The sequence below is a fragment of the Pleurodeles waltl genome, chromosome 5 (assembly GCF_031143425.1).
Source record: "Pleurodeles waltl isolate 20211129_DDA chromosome 5, aPleWal1.hap1.20221129, whole genome shotgun sequence".
Taxonomy (NCBI): domain Eukaryota; kingdom Metazoa; phylum Chordata; class Amphibia; order Caudata; family Salamandridae; genus Pleurodeles; species Pleurodeles waltl.
In genome coordinates, this window is record NC_090444.1 from 154,291,240 (window position 1) to 154,315,794 (window position 24,555).

Here is a 24,555-nt window from a genome sequence, read left to right on the forward strand (position 1 = left end):
AAGTGACCTGTTGGTGTGGCCTGGACCTTGCCCCATACTTACCCTAAGTCCAGGAGAATGGTCCTATAAGTCGCTGTACTATACCTGTATGCAGAGTTTGTTCTTCCTCCATAGGATAACATCACAGCATATGAAAAATGCACTGTCAGCTTTTGCAGACTCTAAAAATTCATAATTCGAAACATACTCGCTTGATTCTGGTGATCTTGGTATCAAAGTTTATATAAAAGTATATGCTATTTTTTATAAATTGGTGCTGGATTTCTTTATTGAGTGTGTCTCACTTACTGTATGAGTGTGTGTCTTACATGCTTAACACTACTCTCTGATAGACCTAAGTGCTTGACACACCACCACAAAAGAAAGCATTTGGGTTGTAATCTGTGCCTTTGTGATATATTTGGGGTTTGCCTGGACTCTTTGCACAGTGTACTACTTTTTGCTCCACTATATAAAGAGGCAGCTTCCTACACCTGCCCACTTGCATCTTGGGAAAGGGACGAGGGAGTCCACCATACAAAAGTTGATAACTATTCCTCAAACCACCTTCAAGCCACTATGGCCAATAAATTATCCTCCCACAAATCGGAATACCTGCATTTTATCATATTCGTGCCTTTGTATTAAGTACTGGATGTGTCCCAACCAATCTATGTGCAGATTTCCAAGCTATGAACATGGCCCTAATGACAGGATTATCTACTTCCAGGGGAGTAGTATCAAAAGAGTAAACCACAAGCACTGAGAGCTTATGTTCTAATAAGATCCAAATAAGAGTGCCTTCTGAGCATTTATAACCACTCCATACGTGCAATCTAATAGAGTCAATCTGAATAAGTAATCTTTTAAGGATCGAGAGTGGCAGCATGACAAATATATATTAAACCTGGGTCCAGCTGTCATTTTAAATGTCTGTACACTACCCCACAGTGAGATATTTAGAAGCATCCATTCTGTGTAATATAGCTTAGTTAAAGCTTATCATAGGTAGCAGATTATGTTTTATCATTTCCACCAGACCTTTATTAATTTGAATAGCAGAGTATTGTAGCCCCTATGTGGCACAACACATATCGAAACCACGAGGGTTAGTCTTAGTAGTAACACATGACATTAGAACACAAAAAAGGGCCAGTGGTATTTAAAGACCAATGAGTACTTCCTCCCAACTTTTTAATGTATGGTACACAAGGTATTTGAAATCTAAATATTCTGGTGGCAAGCTATACCAACTGTCTATGGCTCCAGAAATATTTTTCTGTTAGAAGCAAAAACCTCCACCCATCCTTAGGTAGCATTCTTCATCATAGGGTTCCTTCTAACACCATAATGAAAATGTCACTTACCCAGTGTACATCTGTTCGTGGCATTAGTCGCTGCAGATTCACATGTTTCGCACAGTCCGCTGCCTGGTGTTGGGCTCGGAGTATTACAAGTTGTTTTTCTTCGAAGAAGTCTTTTTTGGTCACGGGACCGAAGGACTCCTCCCTCTTCGGCTCCATTGCGCATGGGCGTCGACTCCATCTTAGATTGTTTTCCCCGCAGAGGGTGAGGATGGAGTTGTTTGCTATAAATAGTGCCCATGCAATGGAGTGAATACGTATGTACATAAAAAGTTTATAATAATTATTTACAAATGTACAAATGTTTAAGATTTAAGATCTACTTCTAAACGGCTACAGGCTTCCCGGGGAGGCGGGAGGGCACATGTGAATCTGCAGCGACTAATGCCACGAACAGATGTACACTGGGTAAGTGACATTTTCAGTTCGATGGCATATGTTGCTGCAGATACACATGTTTCGCATAGACTATAAAGCAGTTACCTCCCCTAAAAGCGGTGGTTTAGCCTGTAGGAGTTGAAGTAGTTTGGAATAATGTTCTTAGTACAGCTTGGCCCACTGTAGCTTGTTGTGCATTTAGTACGTCTACACAGTAGTGTTTAGTAAATGTATGAGGCGTAGACCAGGTTGCAGCCTTACATATTTCGCTCATAGGAATGTTTCCTAGAAAGGCCATTGTAGCACCTTTCTTTCTGGTTGAGTGTGCCTTTGGTGTAATAGGCAATTCTCTTTTGGCTTTAAGATAGCATGTTTGAATACATCTGACTATCCATCTAGCAATGCCTTGTTTAGAGATTGGATTTCCTATGTGTGGTTTTTGAAAAGCTATGAACAGTTGTTTTGTTTTCCTGATTAGCTTTGTTCTGTCAATGTAGTACATTAGTGCTCTTTTGATGTCTAATGTATGTAGTGCCCTTTCAGCCACGGAATCTGGTTGTGGGAAGAACACTGGCAATTCTACTGTTTGATTTAAATGGAATGGTGAGATTACTTTTGGTAGAAATTTTGGATTTGTTCTTAGAACTATTTTATTTTTGTGTATTTGAATAAATGGTTCTTGTATGGTAAATGCCTGTATTTCACTTACTCTTCCGAGGGATGTGATTGCAATGAGAAATGCGACTTTCCAGGTTAGATATTGCATTTCACAGGAATGCATGGGTTCGAAAGGTGGACCCATGAGTCTTGTTAAGACGATGTTAAGGTTCCATGAAGGAACTGGTGGTGTTCTTGGTGGTATAATTCTTTTTAGCCCTTCCATGAATGCTTTAATAACTGGTATTATAAATAGAGACGATGAATGAGTAGTTTGTAGGTAAGCAGATATTGCTGCGAGGTGTATTTTTATAGATGAAAAAGCGAGATTCGCTTTTTGCAAATGTAGTAAGTATCCCACTATGTCCTTTGTAGAGGCATGCAATGGTTGGATTTGATTGGTATGGCAGTAGCAAACAAATCTTTTCCACTTAGATGCATAGCAGTGTCTAGTGGAAGCTTTTCTAGCTTGTTTTATGACCTCCATGCATTCTTGTGTGAGGTCTAAGTGTCCGAATTCTAGGATTTCAGGAGCCAAATTGCCAGATTCAATGATGCTGGGTTTGGATGCCTGATCTGTTGTTTGTGTTGTGTTAACAGATCTGGTCTGTTGGGTAGTTTGACATGCGGTACTAGTGAAAGGTCTAGTAGAGTTGTATACCAAGGTTGTCTTGCCCATGTGGGTGCTATCAGTATGAGTTTGAGTTGGTTTTGACTCAACTTGTTTACTAGATATGGAAGGAGAGGGAGAGGGGGAAAAGCGTATGCAAATATCCCTGACCAACTCATCCATAGAGCATTGCCTTGTGATTCGCGGTGTGGGTACCTGGATGCGAAGTTTTGGCATTTTGCGTTTTCTTTTGTTGCGAACAAATCTATCTGGGGTGTTCCCCAAATTTGAAAGTACTTGTTCAGAACTTGGGGGTGAATTTCCCATTCGTGGACTTGTTGGTGGTCTCGCGAAAGGTTGTCTGCTAGTTGGTTTTGGATCCCTGGAATAAATTGTGCTATTAGGCGAATGTTGTTGTGAATCGCCCACTGCCATATTTTTTGTGTTAGGAGGCACAATTGTGTTGAGTGTGTTCCTCCTTGTTTGTTTAAGTAATACATTGTTGTCATGTTGTCTGTTTTGACAAGAATGTATTTGTGTGTTATTATGGGTTGAAAGGCTTTTAACGCTAGAAATACTGCTAACAGTTCTAGGTAATTGATATGAAATTTTGTTTGGTGTACATCCCATTGTCCTTGAATGCTGTGGTGATTGAGGTGTGCTCCCCACCCTGTCATGGAAGCATCTGTTGTTATAACGTATTGAGGCACTGGGTCCTGAAATGTCCGCCCTTTGTTTAAATTGTTGCTGTTCCACCATAGAAGCGAGAGGTATGTTTGGCGGTCTACCAACACCAGATCTTGAAGTTGACCCTGTGCCTGTGACCATTGTGATGCTAGGCACTGTTGTAAGGGTCGCATGTGTAGTCTTGCGTTTGGGACAATGGCTATGCATGATGACATCATGCCTAGAAGTTTTAGCACAAATTTTGCTTGTATCTTTTGGTTTGGAAACATAGCACTTATTACCTTGTGGAATGCTTGCACTCTTTGTGGACTTGGAGTGGCAATTCCCTTTGATGTGTTGATGGTTGCTCCTAGATATTGTTGTGTCTGACACGGTTCGAGGTGTGATTTTGTATAGTTGATGGAGAAACCCAGTTTGTGAAGGGTTTGTATGACATATGTGGTGTCGTTTGTGCACTTTTTTACTGTGTTGGTCTTGATTAGCCAATCGTCCAGGTAAGGAAACACATGTATCTGTTGTCTCCTGATATGTGCTGCTACTACTGCTAGACATTTTGTGAACACTCTTGGTGCAGTTGTTATTCCGAATGGCAACACTTTGAATTGGTAATGTATTCCTTTGAATACGAACCTTAGGTACTTTCTGTGAGAAGGGTGTATCGGTATATGAAAGTACGCATCTTTTAGGTCTAATGTGGTCATGTAATCTTGCTGTTTGAGCAGTGGAATGATGTCTTGTAGTGTGACCATGTGAAAGTGGTCCGATATGATGTAGGTATTTAGTGTCCTGAGATCTAATATTGGTCTTAATGTTTTGTCTTTTTTTGGAATTAGAAAGTACAGGGAGTAAACTCCTGTGTTTTTTTGTTGTACTGGTACTAACTCTATTGCATCCTTTTGCAGTAGTGCTTGAACTTCTAGTCCTAAAAGTTCTAAATGTTGTGGTGACATTTTGCGTGTTTTTGGAGGGATGTTTGGTGGGAATTTGTGGAATTCTATGCAATAGCCATGTTGGATTATTGCTAATACCCAATTGTCTGTTGTAATCTGCTGCCAAGATTGGTAGAATTGGCTTAGTCTTCCCCCCACTGGTGTTGAGTGAAGGGGTTGTGTGACTTGAAAGTCACTGATTAGGTGGAGGTGTTTTTGGAGTTTGGAATCTTCCCCTACTCCTTGGGAATTGACCCCCTCTATATCCCCTGAAACCTCCCCTTTGGAATGAACCCTGATATGGTGTGGTTCTTGTTTGTTGGCTGGTGGTGTCTGTGGGTTGGCCACGAAACCCCCCTCTAAATGGAGTTTTTCTAAAAGAGCCTCTGCTCTGCGGGGAGTAGAGTGCGCCCATGGCTTTGGCCGTGTCTGTGTCCTTTTTAAGTTTTTCAATGGCTGTGTCCACTTCTGGGCCAAAAAGTTGTTTCTCGTTGAAGGGCATATTAAGGACAGTCTGCTGGATTTCAGGTTTGAAGCCTGAAGTGCGGAGCCAAGCGTGTCTCCTTATGGTGACAGCAGTGTTGACTGTTCTCGCTGCAGTATCGGCTGCGACCAGTGAAGAGCGGATTTGATTGTTTGAGATCGTTTGTCCCTCTTCAACTATTTGCTGCGCCCTTTTTTGGTATTCCTGGGGAAGATGGTCTACGAGAAGTTGCATCTCATCCCAGTGTGCGCGGTCATATCTGGCCAGCAGCGCTTGAGAATTTGCGATGCGCCACTGGTTGGCTGCCTGTGATGCTACTCTTTTTCCTGCCGCATCAAATTTTCTGCTTTCTTTGTCCGGAGGTGGGGCGTCGCCAGATGTATGGGAATTTGCTCTCTTGCGAGCTGCCCCTACTACTACGGAGTCAGGTGGTAACTGCGAAGTAATAAACACTGGGTCTGTGGGTGGTGGTTTGTATTTCTTATCCACCCTTGGGGTGATGGCTCTTGATTTTACGGGCTCTTCAAAAATTTGTTTTGCATGCCGTAACATCCCTGGTAGCATTGGGAGACATTGATATTGGCTATGTGTAGCCGAGAGGGTGTTAAATAAAAAATCATCCTCTATAGGATCGGAATGCAGTTGGACATTGTGGAATTCTGCAGCCCTAGCCACCAGTTGCGAGTATGAGGTACTGTCCTCTGGCGGTGACGGCTTTGTGGGGTATGAATCGGGATCATTGTCCGGCACTGGGGTGTCATATAGGTCCCAAGCGTCTTGATCCTGATTATCTTGACTTATGGTAGTTTGCGCTGGTGAGTGCATTTGTGGCGGTGTGTGTGCTGGCGATGCCTGTTGTGGTGGAGAGGGCGGAGGCGTGACTTTTTTAACCACTTTGGCTTGTGGTTGTGCGTCATCCTTGAGAGGTCCGATCCTTCTTTTCCTCATTATTGGGGGAAGGGTTGATATCTTCCCTGTATCTTGCTGGATGTACAGTCTCTTTTGTGTGTAGTCTGATTCTACACTTTGGAGCTCTTGTCCAAATCTGTGCATCTGGCCACTTATTCCTTGTTCCTCTGTGTAGGATGAAGGTGTGGAACTTTTCGGCGCCGAGAGAGAATCTTTTTTCGGCTTCGGCACCGACAGAATTTTTGTGGCTTTCGGCAGTGTGTCTCGGTGCCGATGTTTTTCGTTGCCGGCATCTTGTTTTTGCCTCTCGGAGCCGCTATCTCGGCTCCGAGGTTGCTCCATGGCGGTCCCTCGACCGGAGTCGGGTGTCTTCGCTATGGGCGTGCCCTTTTTCGGCGCCTTCGACGGGTCGCCGGTTTTATGGGTCGAGCCATGGCCTGTTGGCAGTGGCGTCCCCTGGGCTTTTGTCTTCTCGATGGTTTTAATTTTCGACGTCTTACTCACTGTTTGTTGCTGTTGTTCGACGTCGGAGTCTCCGGATTCTGATTCCGGAACCGAGAATGTTTCCTCTTCGTCGTCGAAACGTTGTTTTGTTGGCGTGGACGCCATTTGTAGACGCCTGGCTCTTCGGTCCCGGAGTGTTTTTCTGGACCGGAAGGCTCGACAGGCCTCACAGGTATCCTCCTTGTGCTCGGGGGACAAGCACAAGTTACAGACCAAGTGCTGATCTGTATAAGGATACTTACTGTGACATTTTGGGCAGAAACGAAACGGGGTCCGTTCCATCGGCTTCGATGTCGCACGCGGTCGGGCCGACCAGGCCCCGATGGGGGAATCGAAGCTACCCCAAAGTCTTCCGATGATCGGTGTCGATGTACCTAACTATCCCGATACCGAACGGAACAATACCAATGCTTTCTTCAGAGATTCTGACTAACTTTCCGAACCGAAACACGGAGCGAAAAGGAATACGTCCGAACCCGACAGCGGAAAAAAACAATCTAAGATGGAGTCGACGCCCATGCGCAATGGAGCCGAAGAGGGAGGAGTCCTTCGGTCCCGTGACCAAAAAAGACTTCTTCGAAGAAAAACAACTTGTAATACTCCGAGCCCAACACCAGGCAGCGGACTGTGCGAAACATGTGTATCTGCAGCAACATATGCCATCGAACAGATTGTTTATAGTATGGGCTTCAACTTCCCTGCAGGAGAGGAAATCCCTATGTGGGCAGTGGCGTGGGTGATAGTGCAGAGTGCAGTGGTAAGTCTAAACACCGGCTCCATCTGGCCAGAAGTTGTACTTTGTCTGGGCGCTGAACCGACTAGGCCTTACCTTTTGCTGTCTTGCATTGTAACCACATCTTAGACTTTGCCAAAACCCTGCTGAAGTGACCCACAGAAAAGGGGGCTGTGCTACCAGAGGAGAGGAGAAGATCGGAGCTGATTCCCTCACAGGGAGCTGAACCAATTAAGAGATTAATAGTCCTGCTGGCCAAAATCAACTAAAATAAAACAACTGAACCAAAAATGACTGTGAGACGATAAAATGTTTTATTAAATAGAAAATAATGTTTATTTACATTTGTTTAAATTAGAAAAATTAGGCCGCAAATAAAATGTATTGGGCCTCTGCCTGCTTGCACTGATATCCATTTTAAAGTTTCGGAAGAAAATGTGGCTTTTAAAGTTTTGTGAACAAGTTTCCTATGTGCATTTTTGTCTTCAGTGTTTTTCCTTGGGTTCATTTCATGGTGTTGTTTTCTTGTACTGAATATAATGTATCTACTTGTGAGCCTGAGGAGGAAACCATGTCAAGATGTTATACTACGTTGCAATATTCAAGGTCTGCTGCTGCGCAAGCCATAATTGTTCTCCGACAAGAGAGGGGGTGAGGGGTGTTGTGAGCATGTGTGGGGGTGTGTGTGACTGTTTGAATGTGTGCATGCGTGTGTGCATGAATGGGTGTGTGTGTACATGCATGTTGTGTTGTGTGATTGCATGTGTGCTCGTAAGTGTTGCTGTGAGTGTGTATGAATGTATGCATGCGTGGGTGGGTGTGTATGTATGGATGTGTATGTATGGGTGTGCATGTATGTGCGTGTATGTGTGTAAAGGTGGGGGGGTGGGAAAGGGAGGGCGGGGGAGGACTTTGGGGACGGGGAGGGAGCAGAGGAGACCCCTATTAGTGCCAGGGAAGGAATTGCCTGGAATTGATAGTGCCTACCGCCGTGGCTTCCATGGCGGTACAGAAACCACGGCGGTGGATGGGGTCAAAATGCCACAGGCGGCCTAGTGATGGCCACCAGGCTGGAGACTGTAGTCTCCAGCCCAGCGGCGGTCGGTGTGTTAAAGCCAAACTGCCAATGTCATAATAGTGGAGGTATGTACCGCCAGCCTGTTAGTGGTAATACCTCCACTATTACACCGACCGGCGGGGTCGTAATGACCCCCATAATGTGCCCTTTCTGGTGATGTGTGCCAGACTTGCCAGAGAATTTCTCAAGATTTTTTGCTTGCTTATTTCATTTATGCTTAGAAATTTTACTTGCTCTCATACCTGGCAGACTGCTATCTGACTTTATACTAAGGCTTTTTCTGCCTTTCATATGGGATGGGCTCTATGTCGGATGGACTGTTGTCTGATTTATATTTATTGCTCCCCTCTCTCAGGAACTAACTAGATTCATGATAGCTAATTCTTTTATGTTATGACCTCTTTCAATTGGCTATATTGTTATGCACTATTGGTGCTGAATGGAATCTGATTAACTACTTTTTGCCTTTTATAATGATTCCTATTTTCTAATAAACCTTTATGGTTTTGACTTTGAATTTTGTTGTGCAAAGGTTTTCTTTATTTGTTCAAGGGCCCCCATCCTTTGGGAATCACACAGCCCTGATCCTGTACATCTGCCCTTTACATTTACTAGGAAAAGGGCAGACAGAAACCAGAGGTCAATGAACTGCGAAGACACTTTCCAGGTTTGCCAGTGTAGTGCGAATACATAGTTTCTGACCTTCTCTGAAAAATCGTTGGCCACAGGAGAGTCTGTAGTTCTCTGCTTTCACTCCCAGAGGACACAATATTTTTTCTCTTCACCGCAGGCTGTGGTACAGTGCTCCATTAACTGCAAGTTGCCGCTAGGGTTGAACAGCCTCTCTAAGTCCTACTACTCTGCCATGTCCATTTTCAGCCACAATGGGACTGCAAGACTATATTCTAATTGCAAATAGTTGTGCCTGTCGGCGGCAGCGGAGCCTCTGGTCAAATGAGTGTGAAAACAACTGAGAATTGTTACTGCAACCAGTTAGTTTAGAGATATGGGCCTAAGGATACTGCTGTGATGCTAGATCTATTATAGTATCTAGTCCTGTTGCATTGATTTGCAGCTGATAAGTCCTTAACTGTTTTCAAAATGAACTGTGCTGTGTGTGTAAATCGACTAATGAGATCCCTGGATCCCTTTTATCTGAATATCAAGACTATCTTGTGGACTGGATGGCACCCAGGATATATTTTAAACTTTGATGAGACCCCTGTTTCACCCTAAAGATGCTGCATTTTGGGACAATTTCTCTGGAAACTTACTCTTTGGCCTGAATCCACTGGAAAGTCCTGTCTTTGACCCAAAATGAGAAGATGTAAAAAAAATAAGGCTAACTCCTGTCTGGCACTTTTGCCTCATTGTCTGAAGTTTATAAATTAAGATACAGTAAAACCTCTGAGTAAGGTTGCACCTTTGAGTCAGGAATTACAACTTCTGAAAAAAATGTATTTTGTTTTTGTGCATATACAACTCAACAAGATGCCAACATACATCCTGAACAATCCCAAACATCAGCAGGTGGGAATCAGTGCAGCAACCCCATTCGTAGATACAAGACCATTTTTCTGACATCCCCATAATAACAGCAAATAGCACGATAGCACTCACAACTAATTGGGGACAGTCAGGTTCCATCTCCCTCTGCAAGAAGGTCCAGCCTGCAGTATTGTCTCCATGGACCCCAGACTTAGTAAAATGTTTGAGGACACCTTCTGCTTGTATATGTGACTTCTGCTGTATCCATATACATGTCCATCCCCTTCCTCCATTCTCTCAAATTGGGAACCTCTGGTGCCCCCCCCCCCTCCACCAGTGTCTAGCAATATCCTTCTTTGTCACCACCGATCCAAGACTGCTGAAAAGGAGCTTTGCCTGGGGGACATCCACATCATTTAGTATACCCCGCAGAAAGTATTTTGGCTCTAGTGGGATATCCAACTCTAGCATGTTGCATAGTTTGCATATTATATTGTCCCAGTATACCCGAATTGGTGGGCACATCAACAACGTGTGAAGAAAGGTCCCGCTTTCCCCCTTACACCTCACACATTCTGGGAATGCTGCTCTCCCCATTAGATTAAGTCTTACACTGTTATAATAAATCCAGTGTAATATCATAAGCTGTATCAGCCTCAACCTATATTTAATAGCCACCTCCTGCGGGTGCATTAGGGCCGCCTCCTAGTCTGTCATCCATCTTGCCTGTGTCTCGCATTCGCCACCCACGAAGCTTAGTGATGGTGACTGGCATGTTGTTATTATGTGTTTTGTAGGTGAGGTTAACAGCCCCTCTCCCAAGTTCCTCCATAAGTAACCTCCCTTCCAAGGGTGCGTAGTCAGGGATCTCAACCTCACCCAGCTTCTCTGCCGGCCAGGCATGCCTCAATTGTTCGTTCTGCAGGTACTGATTTGGATGCAACTGGTATTCTCTATGAAGTGATGTGAAAGGCATTAGGTTCCCAACCTTAGAGATTCCAATCATGTCCCAGGCCGCAAAGCCTTTCAGCTTTTCCAGTTCCTGCAGCATTGCCCCCCTTCCCAGAATGGGGCCTCTCGAGTCACCCTATGGGCCTAACCAATATGCTTGGTGCCTTGGTGCATGCCTCCAATGTTACCTGTGCTTCTGGCAGCTGTTGTCGGACACCCCATCTATCATACAGAAAAGGCATGTGTGATCATGCCCTCAGTCGCTCCCCTCTCTAGCCTGTATGTCGGGTGAGTGTGTGATGTGTAGACCCATTCATTAATAGCCACTAGATGTCCGGCCCAGTTTTGAAGTACAACACTGAGCAATTTAACAGCATGCCCATAGATTAACATTGCTAATAGGACCCCATGCTATTTGTTTTCGTAGTGCTTAGTGTGAAAATGTCATAACAGTGCTTAGAGTTGTATCTCATCCCTAGAGGCTAGTAGGGTCTTTTTCTTTTTAATGTATGTATTCTTTTTTTTTTTATCAATGGTATTTCTTTAAATGTAAAAAGAAGACATTTAGTTTTTTAAAACTTTAGCGTTGACTGGGCATTATGCTAGTTCTCTGTAATTTCTTGACATGCGGTATCCAGTTTCAAACCCCCCTCTACCACCTCCTGGACAAGGCATACTTCCCTTGAAGACTCAACTGTACAAAGGGAGTAAACTTGTTATCCAAGGGATACCAGTGTGTGTAGAAACATTACCCAATTGGGCTCTCTACCCTGCCTGCCACAGGAGTCAGAGAAAAGTATTCACAAATCAAATTGAGGACTGGCCGACGTCTCCCTGAGCAAGGACCCTGATGTGATGATGCCTTCTAGTTGACATGTAGACCATTTTACAGACACTTCTTGTGGCACCCTTTGCTACGTCTACCATTTTCACAGTCTATTAATATAGCTTCTAGATTCGGGTCATAAAGAAAGGTTATACTTGTTTTATTCTATTTCATTTATCATGGACAAGGATACAGAGTGCAGAACAATCACCTTTCAGACCACAGTATGACTTCCTAGAATCTACAGGCTTTTTCCTTGCATCAATTGTACATCTAAGGCAAATTACTACAGCCTTGAAAAAGCCTACGGTCAACCGATGGAAGGGTGAAACATGGATTGGCAAAGTTTAAGAAGAGCAGAGGGGTAATATATATGTCCTGTTTTCAGTAAGTATGGAGTGTTTAATCTATGATTATATGATTAAGATATAGCCCTTTGGGAATTAAAATTGAGGATAAGGAAACCACTTGAACATCTTGAGTTCTTATTCCCAGTGCAACTTTACAAGAGATATTAATTAACAGGCATTTTGCTTTCAACATATTTTAAGTTTAGCAGCTAAAGGATGATTTATACCAGCTAGACTATTTTCGATGCTTTGGAAGTCCACCCATTTTTTATTAAAAAAATAAATAAACCTATCTTAATTATGCTTTCAAGAACTTTATTACCTAAGCTTTTGGCAGTGAGCAGTTTCAATCTTTTTATATCAAGCTCGGTTTGGGCCTTAAATTATTTTTCTCTTAAGAGTTTTGAATTGTGAATGCGGATTCTAGTGTCAAACGTCTAGTGGAGTTAAGACTTATCAGCTTACACTGTGTAAAGTTGATCTGATAAAAAGGTGCTTCAAGAACATGATTGGCCTGCCTCAGTCAATATCTAAATGTGGATACTGTGGCAGCTCAGCTAAAGGATGTTAACACCTTTAAACCCCTTACCCACACACCATACAGCTATGGAAGTGACTCCACCTCTTGTATTTGCAATCCAATGCCTTATAGCTAGGCTCACACTCTAGCATTCTGGCATAGTGCAACATAACCACAAAGTATTGTGCCAATAATCTAATCCATTTATAAAAGTTTGTTCAAATGAAATTAAAAACATATTAATATTAAAATATATTAGCCAATATACATCCAGTTTCCTTTCAGAAAATATTTCTATTGAACAACCAAGTGGGACTGGTAACATTTGGTGGGTGTGCTTATGTCAAGGCTCCTTACCTTCACATAAAACTGTGAGGCCATGATGGTGGTTTATGTTATTAATGCTGTACAAACACAGTACTTGAAAGTTCTTTCTCTACAATTTGGTTTAGGATTTATTTTCCTGCAGGGTTCTGATGGAAGCAAACAAAGTACCAAAACTACATCTTCTAATACTAACAATCTGTAAAAGCTGACATTAGAATGAAGGCTCTACTGTCAAAGACACAGTGAAAAAGATTTAGAATTTGTTTCCTAAATAAGTTCAAGTTGTGCCTACTTTACCTGCTTCTTCTAATGCTCTCCTCATCTCGTAAGCATTCATGGTACCTGAACGGTCAGTATCAATGTTCTTGTAAATTTTCTACAAACACAAAAAGATAAAGTATTGGCATGGGTAAATTCTAATCTTTTTTGCATGCTTCAAATCCCCACAATATGCTTATTTCCATAGGTCATTTTAATGTTAGTATATTACAAAACAATCAAACTATCTATCATAGAATATTACTTGAAATCTATTTTATGTTACAGAGAAGTGTTGAACAACTGAGAAACAAAACACATACTTTTTTTATCAAATAGTGGAAGTAAAATGATAGCATGCAGATGGCAGTGGGTGTGCTAGGAAGTGCCAGTAATGGTGTACACTGAAAGAGTCCTTAATGAAAGTGGATTACATCACAAAGAAGGTTCTGAAAAGGACGATAAGGTAATGGAATTGAGAAACATCTTTGAGCAATGCTGTTCTTTGAATGGCAAAGCCTTTCATTGAAAGGTGCTTAAACATTATAGTATATTTAGGTCAGTAGAGGGAAAAGTGTAACATTAATTACCTTCAGGAAAAGGTTTAATTTCAATATGGATCAAAGGTATGCAGGCTGTGGTAGTGATCTCAATAATTAGATTTAGCATTTTTTGTTTAACGTAAGAGATTTGTACATGGGCAGAGACATGGAAAGATTTTGAACAGATGAGCTTAACCCTGAAAGATGTGAGGTCCATGTAATTTTAAGAATGGGGTCCATGCTGGTAATGAATGTAAAGCATGTAATACATGAGTGAGGACCATATTGATTGTGAATGGGGTTCATGACATTTATCATTAGAGACTATGGGCCTCATTACGACCCTGGCAGCCGGCGGTAACACTGCCAATAGGCTGGCGGTGTACCGCCAGTGTATTATGACTGTGGCGCATCAGCCACGGCCATACCACCGGCCCCCTGCAACTGACCGCCTGGCTTCCGCCAGGTGGTTATAATCCCCAACCGCCAGCCTGTCCATGGTGGTAAACACTGCCATGGAAAGGCTGGGGGACTAGGGGTGCACCGTGGGCGCCCCTGCACTGCCCATGCTGGCATGGGCAGTGCAGGGGCCCACAGACACAGCCCCATTGCGCATTTCACTGCCCGAATTTCGGGCAGTGAAATGTGCGACGGGTGCTGCAGCACATCAACATTGCCGCCGGCTCTATTATGAGCTGGCGGCAATGTTGATGGGCTTTTCCGCTGGGCCAGCAGACGGAAACACGGTTTCCATCCGCTGGCCCAGCGGAAATGTCATAATAGGAAGCCACAAATACCGCCAGCACTGGCGGTATAGTGGCGTCTGCAGCTTCAGCGGTCTTTTTGTAAGACCGCCAAAGTTGTAATGAGGGCCTATGTCCTTTTTTGAAGGAGACAGAATACAATTCTCAACTTTTGACCTGCCTAGCCAGTGAATTGACAAGGAAAGGCAGTTACAATTACTTTTTGCTAAGGTTTTTTCTTTGTGATACTTATGTTGGCGGAGGCTAATATTCTCGGAAAATGTGATTTTTTTGTGTCTTTGTAACTCATTTAAACAGTAAAGGAAACATTTCTCGTTAGCCGATACCATTGTCCTATTGCTTTAATACTTTGGGAGATATAGCTGGATGAATCAAATAGTGTTAGGACAATAGTGATAATCTAGAAATAAAAAGATCAACATGAGTATAAATTACCATTTGCGTCTTCTCTTACCTGATATTTTTGAATTTTAGACCATAGTATGTAGAACTCCTTTATCCCTAGCTTGCCAGAACCATCTGTCTGTAAGTGTTATTGTTAAAAGAAAACCACATGAAAGTGAAACAAAAAACATTATTGTCAACCTATTTGTTACAGAAGAAACTGTGATGGCTTCACTTATTGCCTGGGGTTAGGGACTAAGGTTTGGAAGCTTTATCAAGTTCAGAGAATGTTTCAGACAGTTTGGTGCACTCATTGGGAGATGGGGATGGCAGTTATAGAAATATATATAATGAACCTCACTGCTCTTCTGGTCCAGCAACTATAGTGGTCCCCCAGCGTGGTACACGATACATGTGCACTAATACCAATTTGTGTTGTCCTGTGTCGGCTCATACCATGCAGGCATCACTCTTCCAAGTCCAAACTTTTTTTTAACCATAAGACAGTTATACAGGCCCAAAAGGCATAGTTACCATCTGCCTCTATACCAGGTGTGAGACACTGTCAACTTTTAAACAGATAATACTTTGCCTTGCAATTAATATCCAGTGTCCTTAAAGCAAGTGCTTTTGGCTAAAAAACTGTATGTTTAATGGGGTCACTCATGAAATAGGGCTTCCTGACACCAAGGGTGCACCGAGGACTTTTTGGCATGCCTTATATACCTGATCACAAAGGAGGCAGTTCTATTTAAGCCAAGTTACTGTTTGAGGTGACAATAGTAATTGGTCCTTGCCAATAGGTACATAATCAAAGAAATAGGTGCAAAGGAAAAGAGAGGCAGTGACTGTTAGAAATGGGGTCTCTAGTTGGCAGTCAGCTTACACCCTGTCCAAGTAGGAACCCTCTCTCTAGTCAGGGTAAGGGAGATACACAGCTCAGATAATCCTTGTTCACCCCCTTGGTAGCTTGGCACAAGCAGTCAGGCTTATCTCAGAGGCAATGTGCAAAGTATTTGCACACACACGCATACAGCAACACAGTGAAAACACAACAAAAAAACTCCACACCAGTTTAGAAAAGTAGCCAATATTTATCTAAATCAAACAAAACCAAAACAACAAAAATACAACATACACAAAAAGAGATATACATTTTAAAAGTAAAAAGAGTCAATTGAAATCTATGGATGTGTTGTTTTAGCACAAAGTACCTGAAATACATCAAAAATAAAGCCACAGTGGCGAGGGTGCATCAAAAATGCAATCGGTGAGTCGATTCCTTATTTGCAAGTGAGGCCATGCTTTGATTCTTTCCTCAACAGGTAAGGGATACGTCGGGTCCTTGCGGTGATGTTTAAGTTTTGGTGCCCAGGGGCGATGCATGTAAAATCCAGATGCACAACAATGAATTTGCACTGAGTTGGCGATGAGTAGATTTCTGCAACTATGAGGCAGGCGCTGTCTATTTTACAGCTGTGAGGCGGGTGCTGCATTGATTGTTCTTCTGCTCGGCTCCGGTGCATGGATTTTCACTCAGGTTTGACCAGCTTCTCCTTCCATTCCTGGCAGATTAAGTCTTCGATGTCCCTGAGACTTCCTAATAGGAAACAAGCTCAGTCCCAGCCCTTGGAGAAACTTCATAAGCAGGATACACAACAGGGTCCAGTCTTTGTCCTCTCTAAGGCAGAAGCAGCAACTGCAGGCCAGCCAAGCACACACAGCAAAGGGGCAGTACACCTCCTCACAGCTATTCAGCTCTTCTCCTTGGTAGAGGTTTCTCTTGATCTAGAAGTGTTCTAAAATTGTGTGGTCAGCAGGCCAATACTTATACTCATTTCTGCCTTTGAAGTAGGCAAACTTCAAAGGAACGTCTTTGTAGTGCACAAGACCCTTCCTCTTCCTTGCCTTGTCCCAGCCACACTCTAGGGGTTTGTAGACTGTATTGTACGAGGTCAGGCATAGCCCTTCCAAGTGCAGGTGCCAGCTCCTCCCTCCCAATCTAGCCCAGGAAGACTCACCAGGCTATGCAGGACACACCTCAGCTCCCTTTGTGTCACTGTCTAGAGTGAATTCACAAACAGCCCAACTGTCAGTCTGACCCAGGCGTAGATTCAGCAACCAAGCAGAGGCACAGAATGGTTAAGCAAGAAAATGCCCACTTTCTAAAAGTGGCATTTTCAAACAGACAATCTAAAAACCAACTTTACCAAATTATGTATTTTTAAATGGTGAGTTTAGAGACCCCAAGCTCCACATTTCTAGCTGCTCTCAATGGGAAACTACACTTAAGAGATATTTCAAGACAATCCCCATGTTAACCTATAGGAGAGATATGCCTTGCAATAGTGAAAACCAAATTTGACAGTATTTCATTATCAGGACATGTAAAACACATCAGTACGTGTTCTACCTTCTAAATACAATGCACCCTGCCCATGGGGATACGTTGGGCATACTTTAGGGCTTGCCCTACATGTAGTAAAAGGGAAGGCTTTGCCCTGGAAAGTGGGTATACTTGCTAGGTTGAATTGGCAGTGCAAGACTGCACACACAGATACTGCAATAGCAGGTCTGAGACTGGTTTACAGGGCTACTCATGTGGGTGGCACAAACAGTGCTGCAGGCCCACTAGTAGCATTTGATTTACAGGCCTTGTGCACCTCTACACTCTACTACGGACTTACTAGTGAATCAAATACGCCAATCAGGGATAACCAATCATAATCGCAATTTAGATAGTGAGCACTTGCACTTACCACTGGTCAGCAAAGTACCAAAAGCAGCAAAAACAAAATTCAGCACACAGTCAAAAATACAGGAAGCAGAGGAAAAAAGACAGAGGAAACCACTCCAAGGATGCCAGGTCTAACAGTGACATCAAAAAAAGAAGTAAAACTATTAACCTGTAAAGTGCACATACATCTGTGCTTTTTGTTGAAAGTGGACTTGGGTCATTATTCCCACAACCTCTATATAATTATTCTAAGAAATCAGCACTGACTTATTAGCACTGATGTGCATCTGAAGTGCAAGACACTTAAGAGAAGAAATACTATGCAGACCATCTCCATGTTTTTATTTTTTTAAGCAAGAGTGAACCATAGACTAATGGGCATAGATGTGTACTTTAAATATAAGGGGCCCTGTTATTGTTATTAAAATAAGACATATTTGAGTTTGAGAGCCTCTCCTGGAGAACTGTATTTAAATTAAACAATAATATTTATTGTTCTCTGTTCAAGCACAAATGGCCCAATTATTATGGCATTATATGGTTACTGTAGTTACGGATGACAGCTTTCTATTGAAGAGACATTTTTTGATTCGCTTATAACTTTGCAGACAACTATTCACCAAATTTGACATTCACTTAGTGTATTCAGTTAAGGTCCAACACACCTATTTTTATGCTGCTCCATGCAGGCTTGCAGGGGGAAAAAGTTAAAAGGTGCGGGGAGTGAGGGCGAGAAAGGTGTGTTTTCCAATTTTGACTCTCACAGGAAATTTTGCTTGCAACTTCAGTAAAAACCAATTACCAGATTTGTGCGATACTTGGCATGAAAATAGAACTTTACTCAAAGTGTGCTTTCATTGGTTTAGTGTAAACTCCATCAGTAGTTTTAGAGGTAATAAGCATTTTGTTAAGTAGGCTTTAAAGGGTTATCATTTTTTTTAATCACTACCATTTAAAATTGCTATCTCTGTCACTTGTATTTGATTGTTTTAACTGAATTTATTTTTGTTTATGACATCTTGAATAAGGCACCATTTTGAGTACACATAAATGAATTACTAATAAAAATAAAAAGGGAAAAATAATAATGATGCAAAATAGGAAAAGATCACTCAATGAGCACAGCTGGGGAGGCTCCCATGCAGTTGGGCTGAGAACTGTGGTCACACCTATCTTTTGGCTGTGTTAAGCAGGGCTTTGTTGCTGAAGGGGGGCTGAGTGCAGGGCCTGGTTTAGGCCAGGCCTTGGAGCCCACCCTTTCTGCATATGGCCAAAGGCCACCAGCAGCAGATATTAACTGCCACTGGACAGTTGGGCACCAGGCCGATCCCAAAGCCGAAGTGTCTTGGCAGTACTATAAAGTACCAGTTTTTGTCTCGATCATATGCTTAAATACTCCAATGCTGAGAGGTTTCTCCCAGACATTTCTTGTTGTCTTCAGACCCAGTAAGACCACAAAAGTTTGTTTTCACTCAACTGTGTCCTGGTAGTGCAATAAGGCTTTTGCACTTTGCGCTTTCAACCCATAATCTTTAGCAATTCAAGTGTTCCTAAATTCAGAGGACTCTCCATTGTTTGCAAAATTCCTTACCATTTTACTGCCAGAAAGCCTAGTCCTATCCTCCAAATGAAAAGTTAAACACACTGGTTGTACTTAGGCCCTGATTACAAGAAGTCCATAATTTCTAACGTAGTCCAAATCTCCTGTGACTGGCTGCATCGAGAAATGTGCGTCTTGCTAATATGGTGGTTCCTGAGTTTTTACCCCAGACATTTCATTCGCTCAAAGCAAGAGTGAAGTTCAAGTGAAAATAAGCATTCAAATGCCAACAAAACATGCAAGAATCGAATCTGATGGAGAAAGATCTTGAGAGAGTGTTTTGTGGCACCAAGTGATGCAAGCTGTATTGCATGACAAAAATAATTTGACTACCGCTGCTACAGTGTATGAAGGAGATGTTGAAGTTTCACTACACCTTGATATTTTGCTTCTCATAGGCTTAGATGTAAACAAATGTATGCATTTAAAGGATACATCAAGAAGATCAACTATGGTTTTACAGGTTTCAATGCTGAAGCCGTCCGATTTAATGTCTGGACCTGAAAGAAAGATTATTGGCAAATTATTTTTTATTGTTAAGATGGTACTGTTATTTTGAAATAAAACGTACATTTAACACAAATTATTTTCTCTCATTTTCCTACATTCAAAATTGTCTTTAATGGCATTCTGATGGCACCAGCTGCCTTATCTTTATTGCCAGAGGGTTTGTAATCCTAACTCCAGTAATGTAAACACTGCAAGGGACCCTGATCCACCTTTCATAATCAGTCTCTCGATCATACCCATTTTTTCCATAGAGCATTGAGGTGACATTGTAAGGTGTCTATTGATTTGTGTAGCTCCCTTACTTTAACAAGATTTATTTTGTTATATGGAGAAACATAATTGTAATAGTCGTTCACCGCATTTTATGGAACAAATATTATTTTAAGTAATTTATCACATTGTGTGATCGTTTTTGTAATGAATTATACTATCTAAACCCTTACCCCATACTTTGAGCTATTATCATCAAACTTCCCATTATAATGTGGCATGTGATTATGGACAGACCGAAAAAAGGAATCCTGCTTCTACTGGTTGTCCATTGCGCTTCTACTGTTTTGCATATATATTCTTCAAACAAAACAGTCCTCTCACGGCACGCTCCACAGCTGGTGCTTGCGTCAGGGATGGACCATTTCCCTGCATTTAATTTTCTTCCAAAAACAAAGCGGAGCACTCCAAAAGCCTTTACCGTGATCAAGACTGCGATAGTCTAAATGCGTTGGTGGTGATGATGGGTTGTTTTGGAACACATTAAAGAATTAGACGAAGGCTTTTGGAGTGCTGCGCTTTGTTTTTGGAGATTTTTTTATATATATATATATGGAAAATGTCACTTACCCAGTGTACATCTGTTCGTGGCATGAGACGCTGCAGATTCACATGCTGTGCATTATCCTGCCATCTAGTGTTGGGCTCGGAGTGTTACAAGTTGTTTTTCTTCTAAGAAGTCTTTGTGAGTCACGAGACCGAGGGACTCCTCCCTTTCAGCTCCATTGCGCATGGGCGTCGACTCCATCTTAGATTGTTTTCCTCGCAGAGGGTGAGGTAGGAGTTGTGAATATACTAGATGTGCCCATGCAATGGAGTAGGTATGTATGTACATAATGTGTATTAAAATAATGTTTATTTACAAATTTACAATTTTCATTCAACTAATAACGGCTACAGGCTCCCGTGGAGTTGGGAGGGCGCATGTGAATCTGCAGCGTCTCATGCCACGAACAGATGTACACTGGGTAAGTGACATTTTCCGTTCGGTGGCATGTGTAGCTGCAGATACACATGCTGTGCATAGACTAATAAGCAGTATTCTCCCCGAAAAGCAGTGGCTTAGCCTGTAGGAGTTGAAGTTGTCTGAAATAATGTTCTCAATACAGCCTGTCCTACTGTGGCTTGTTGTGTTGTTAACACATCTACACAGTAATGCTTCGTGAATGTATGAGGCGTAGACCAGGTGGCTGCCTTACAAATTTCTGTCATAGGTATATTCCCCAGAAAAGTCATTGTGGCGCCTTTTTTCCTAGTGGAATGCGCTCTTTGTGTAATAGGTAGATCTCTTTTTGCTTTAATATAGCAAGTTTGAATACATTTAACTATCCATCTGGCAATGCCTTGTTTGGATATAGGATTACCTGCATGAGGTTTTTGGAGGCTACGAACAATTGTTTTGTTTAACAACATTGTTTTGTTCTGTCAATGTAATACATTCGTGCTCTTTTTATGTCTAACGTATGTAAGGCTCTTTCGGAGTCTGGTTGTGGAAAGAAGACTGGGAGTTCCACTGTTTGGTTTAGGTGGAATGGCATATGACCTTTGGTAGGAATTTGGGATTTGTACGGAGAACCACTTTATGTTTATGTATTTGTATAAAGGGTTCTTGTATAGTAAATGCTTGTATCTCACTTACTCTTCTAAGTGACGTGATAGCTATTAGAAAGGCTGCATTCCAAGTGAGAAATTGGATTTGACACGAATGCATGGGTTCGAATGGTGGGCCCATGAGTCGTGTTAATACAATATTAAGGTTCCACGAAGGTACTGGTGGTGTTCTTGGGGGTATGATTCTTTTTAGTCCCTCCATAAATGCTTTGATGACTGGGATTCTAAAAAGCGATGTTGAATGTGTAATCTGCAGATAGGCAGATATTGCTGTGAGATGCATTTTAATTGAAGAGAATGCTAACTTAGACTTTTGTAAGTGTAATAAGTAGCCTACAATGTCCTTTGCGGAAGCATGTAGTGGTTGAATTTGATTAGTGAGGCAGTAGTAAACAAATCTTTTCCATTTGTTTGCATGACAATGTCTTGTGGTGGGTATTCTAGCTTGTTTAATGACCTCCATACATTCTTGTGTAAGGTCTAAGTGTCCAAATTCTATGACTTCAGGAGCCAGATTGCTAGATTGAGCGATGCTGGATTCGGGTGTCTGATCTGTTGTTTGTGTTGTGTTAACAGATCTGGCCTGTTTGGTAATTTGATGTGAGGTACTATTGATAACTCCAGCAGTGTTGTGTACCACGATAGGCGAGCCCAGGTTGGTGCTATGAGTATTAGTTTGAGTTTCTTTTGACTTAGTTTGTTTACCAGCTAAGGAATGAGTGGGAGAGGGGGAAAAGCGTAAGCAAATATCCCTGACCAACTGATCCATAACGCATTGCCCTTGGATTGAGGGTGTGGGTACCTGGACGCAAAGTTTTGGCATTTTGCGTTTTCTTTTGTTGCAAATAGGTCTATTTTTGGTGTTCCCCAGCGTAGGAAGTAATCTTGTAGGATCTGGGGATGAATTTCCCATTCGTGTGTTTGTTGGTGATCTCGACTGAGATTGTCGGCCAACTGGTTCTGAATGCCTGGGATGTATTGTGCTATTAGGTGAATGTGATTGTGAATTGCCCAATGCCAAATTTTTTGTGCTAAGAGACACAGTTGTGACGAGTGTGTCCCTCCTTGTTTGTTGAGATATACATTGTTGTCATGTTGTCGGTTTTGACAAGAATGTGTTTGTGGGCTATTAGTGGTTGAAATGCTTTTAATGCTACAAACACTGCCAACAGTTCTAAATGATTTATGTGGAGTTGTTTTTGTTGATTGTCCCATTGTCCCTGTATGCTGTGCTGGTTGAGGTGTGCTCCCCACCCCATCATGGAAGCATCTGTTGTGATCACGTCTTGAGGCACTGTGTCCTGGAATGGCCGCCCTTGGTTTAAATTGATACGGTTCCACCATTGAAGCGAGAAGTGTGTCTGGCGGTCTACCAACGCTAGATCTTGGAGTTGACCCTGTGCTTGTGTCCATTGTTTTGCTAGGCACTGTAAGGGCCGCATGTGTAATCTTGCGTTTGGGACAATGGCTATGCATGAAGACATCATGCCTAGAAGTTTAATTACAAACCTTACTTGGTAGTGTTGGTTTGGCTGTATGCTTGATGTTATATTTTGGAACGCTTGGACCCTTTGTGGACTTGGAGTGGCAATCGCTTTTTGTGTGTTGAGTGTTGCTCCCAAGTATTGTTGTATTTGGTATGGCTGCAGATGTGATTTCTGGTAATTTATAGAAAATCCTAGTTTGTTTAGAGTTTCTATAACGTATTGCGTGTGAAGAAGACACTGTTGTTGAGTGCTGGTTTTTATGAGCCAGTCGTCTAAGTATGGGAATACGTGCATGTGCTGTCTCCTTATGTGAGCGGCTACTACTGCAAGGCATTTTGTGAATGCCCTTGGGGCTGCTGTTATCCCAGACGGTAACACTTTGAATTGATAGTGTACGCCGTGTATTACAAACCTTAAGTATTTTCTGTGAGAAAGATGTATGGGTATGTGAAAGTAGGCACCCTTGAGATTTAACGTTGACATGTAGTCCTCTTTTTTAATAAGGGAATCACGTCTTGAAGTGTTACCATGTGGAAGTGATCGGACTTGATGAAGAGATTCAGTGTTCTGAGGTCTAATATAGGTCTTAACTTTTTGTCCTTCTTTGGAATTAGGAAATATAGTGAGTAGACACCTGTTCTTTTCTGATGGTTGGGTACTAACTATTGCTTGTTTTTGTAATAATGCTTGGACCTCTAGTTGTAATAGGTCTAAGTGTTGTTTTGACATATTGTGTGCCCTTGGGGGCACATCTGGCGGGAAATTTGTGAATTCAATGCAATAACCATGTTGGATAATGGCTAGGACCCATGTGTCCTTAGTTATGTGTGTCCAGTTTTGGTAGTATGCGGTAAGTCTCCCCCCCACTGGTGTTAAGTGTTCGGGTTTTGTGACATTGAAGTCACTGTTTGGTTTGACTTGTCTTAGGTGTTTGGAACTTTACCCTTCCTCTTGGGAATTTTCCACCTCTATATGAGCCACAAAACCCTCCTCTCTGGTATTGTCCCTGATAGGTGGGTCTGGTTTGCGAGGTGGAAGGCTCTGGTGTTTGCATTCGAAACCCCCCTCTAAATTGTGGCTTTCTAAATGTGCCTCTGCTCTGTGGGGAGTAGAGCGCGCCCATGGCTTTGGCCGTGTCCGTGTTCTTCTTTAATTTTTCAATTGCTGTGTCCACTTCCAGCCCAAACAATTGTTCCTGGTTAAAATGCATGTTTAACACTGCTTGTTGGATTTCTGGCTTGAATCCAGAGCTTCGTAACCATGCATGCCTGCGAATGGTTACCGCAGTGTTGACTGTTCGTGCTGCTGTGTCTGCCGAGTCTAATGCGGACCTTATTTGGTGGTTGGATATTGCTTGTCCTTCTTCCACAACCTGTTGGGCATGTTTCTGGTGTTCTTTGGGCAAGTGCTGTATAATGTGTTGTATCTCGTCCCAGTGTGCCCTGTGTGGCGAGCCAGTAGGGCTTGTGAGTTTGCGATCCGCCATTGATTGGCTGCCTGTGCTGCCACTCGTTTTCCCGCTGCATCAAACTTCCTACTCTCTTTGTCAGGCAGTGGAGCGTCTTCTGACGATTGAGAGTTTGCCCTCTTTCTTGCTGCTCCTACAATCACAGAGTCT

The 24,555-nt window shown here is 42.4% G+C and overlaps 1 protein-coding gene across 1 annotated transcript in view; it reads right to left on the reverse strand.

The window, feature by feature from the left end:
- The window catches only part of LOC138295492 (calpain-2 catalytic subunit-like), a 196,360-nt gene that overhangs the window by 19,007 nt on the left and 152,798 nt on the right, over window positions 1-24,555 (reverse strand). The window contains exons 16-18 of the mRNA XM_069233832.1: window positions 19,495-19,559; window positions 14,793-14,861; window positions 13,072-13,150 (exon numbers count right to left, since the gene is read on the reverse strand). Coding sequence (XP_069089933.1) covers window positions 13,072-13,150; window positions 14,793-14,861; window positions 19,495-19,559 — 213 coding nt within the window. The remainder of the gene's footprint in view (window positions 1-13,071; window positions 13,151-14,792; window positions 14,862-19,494; window positions 19,560-24,555) is intronic.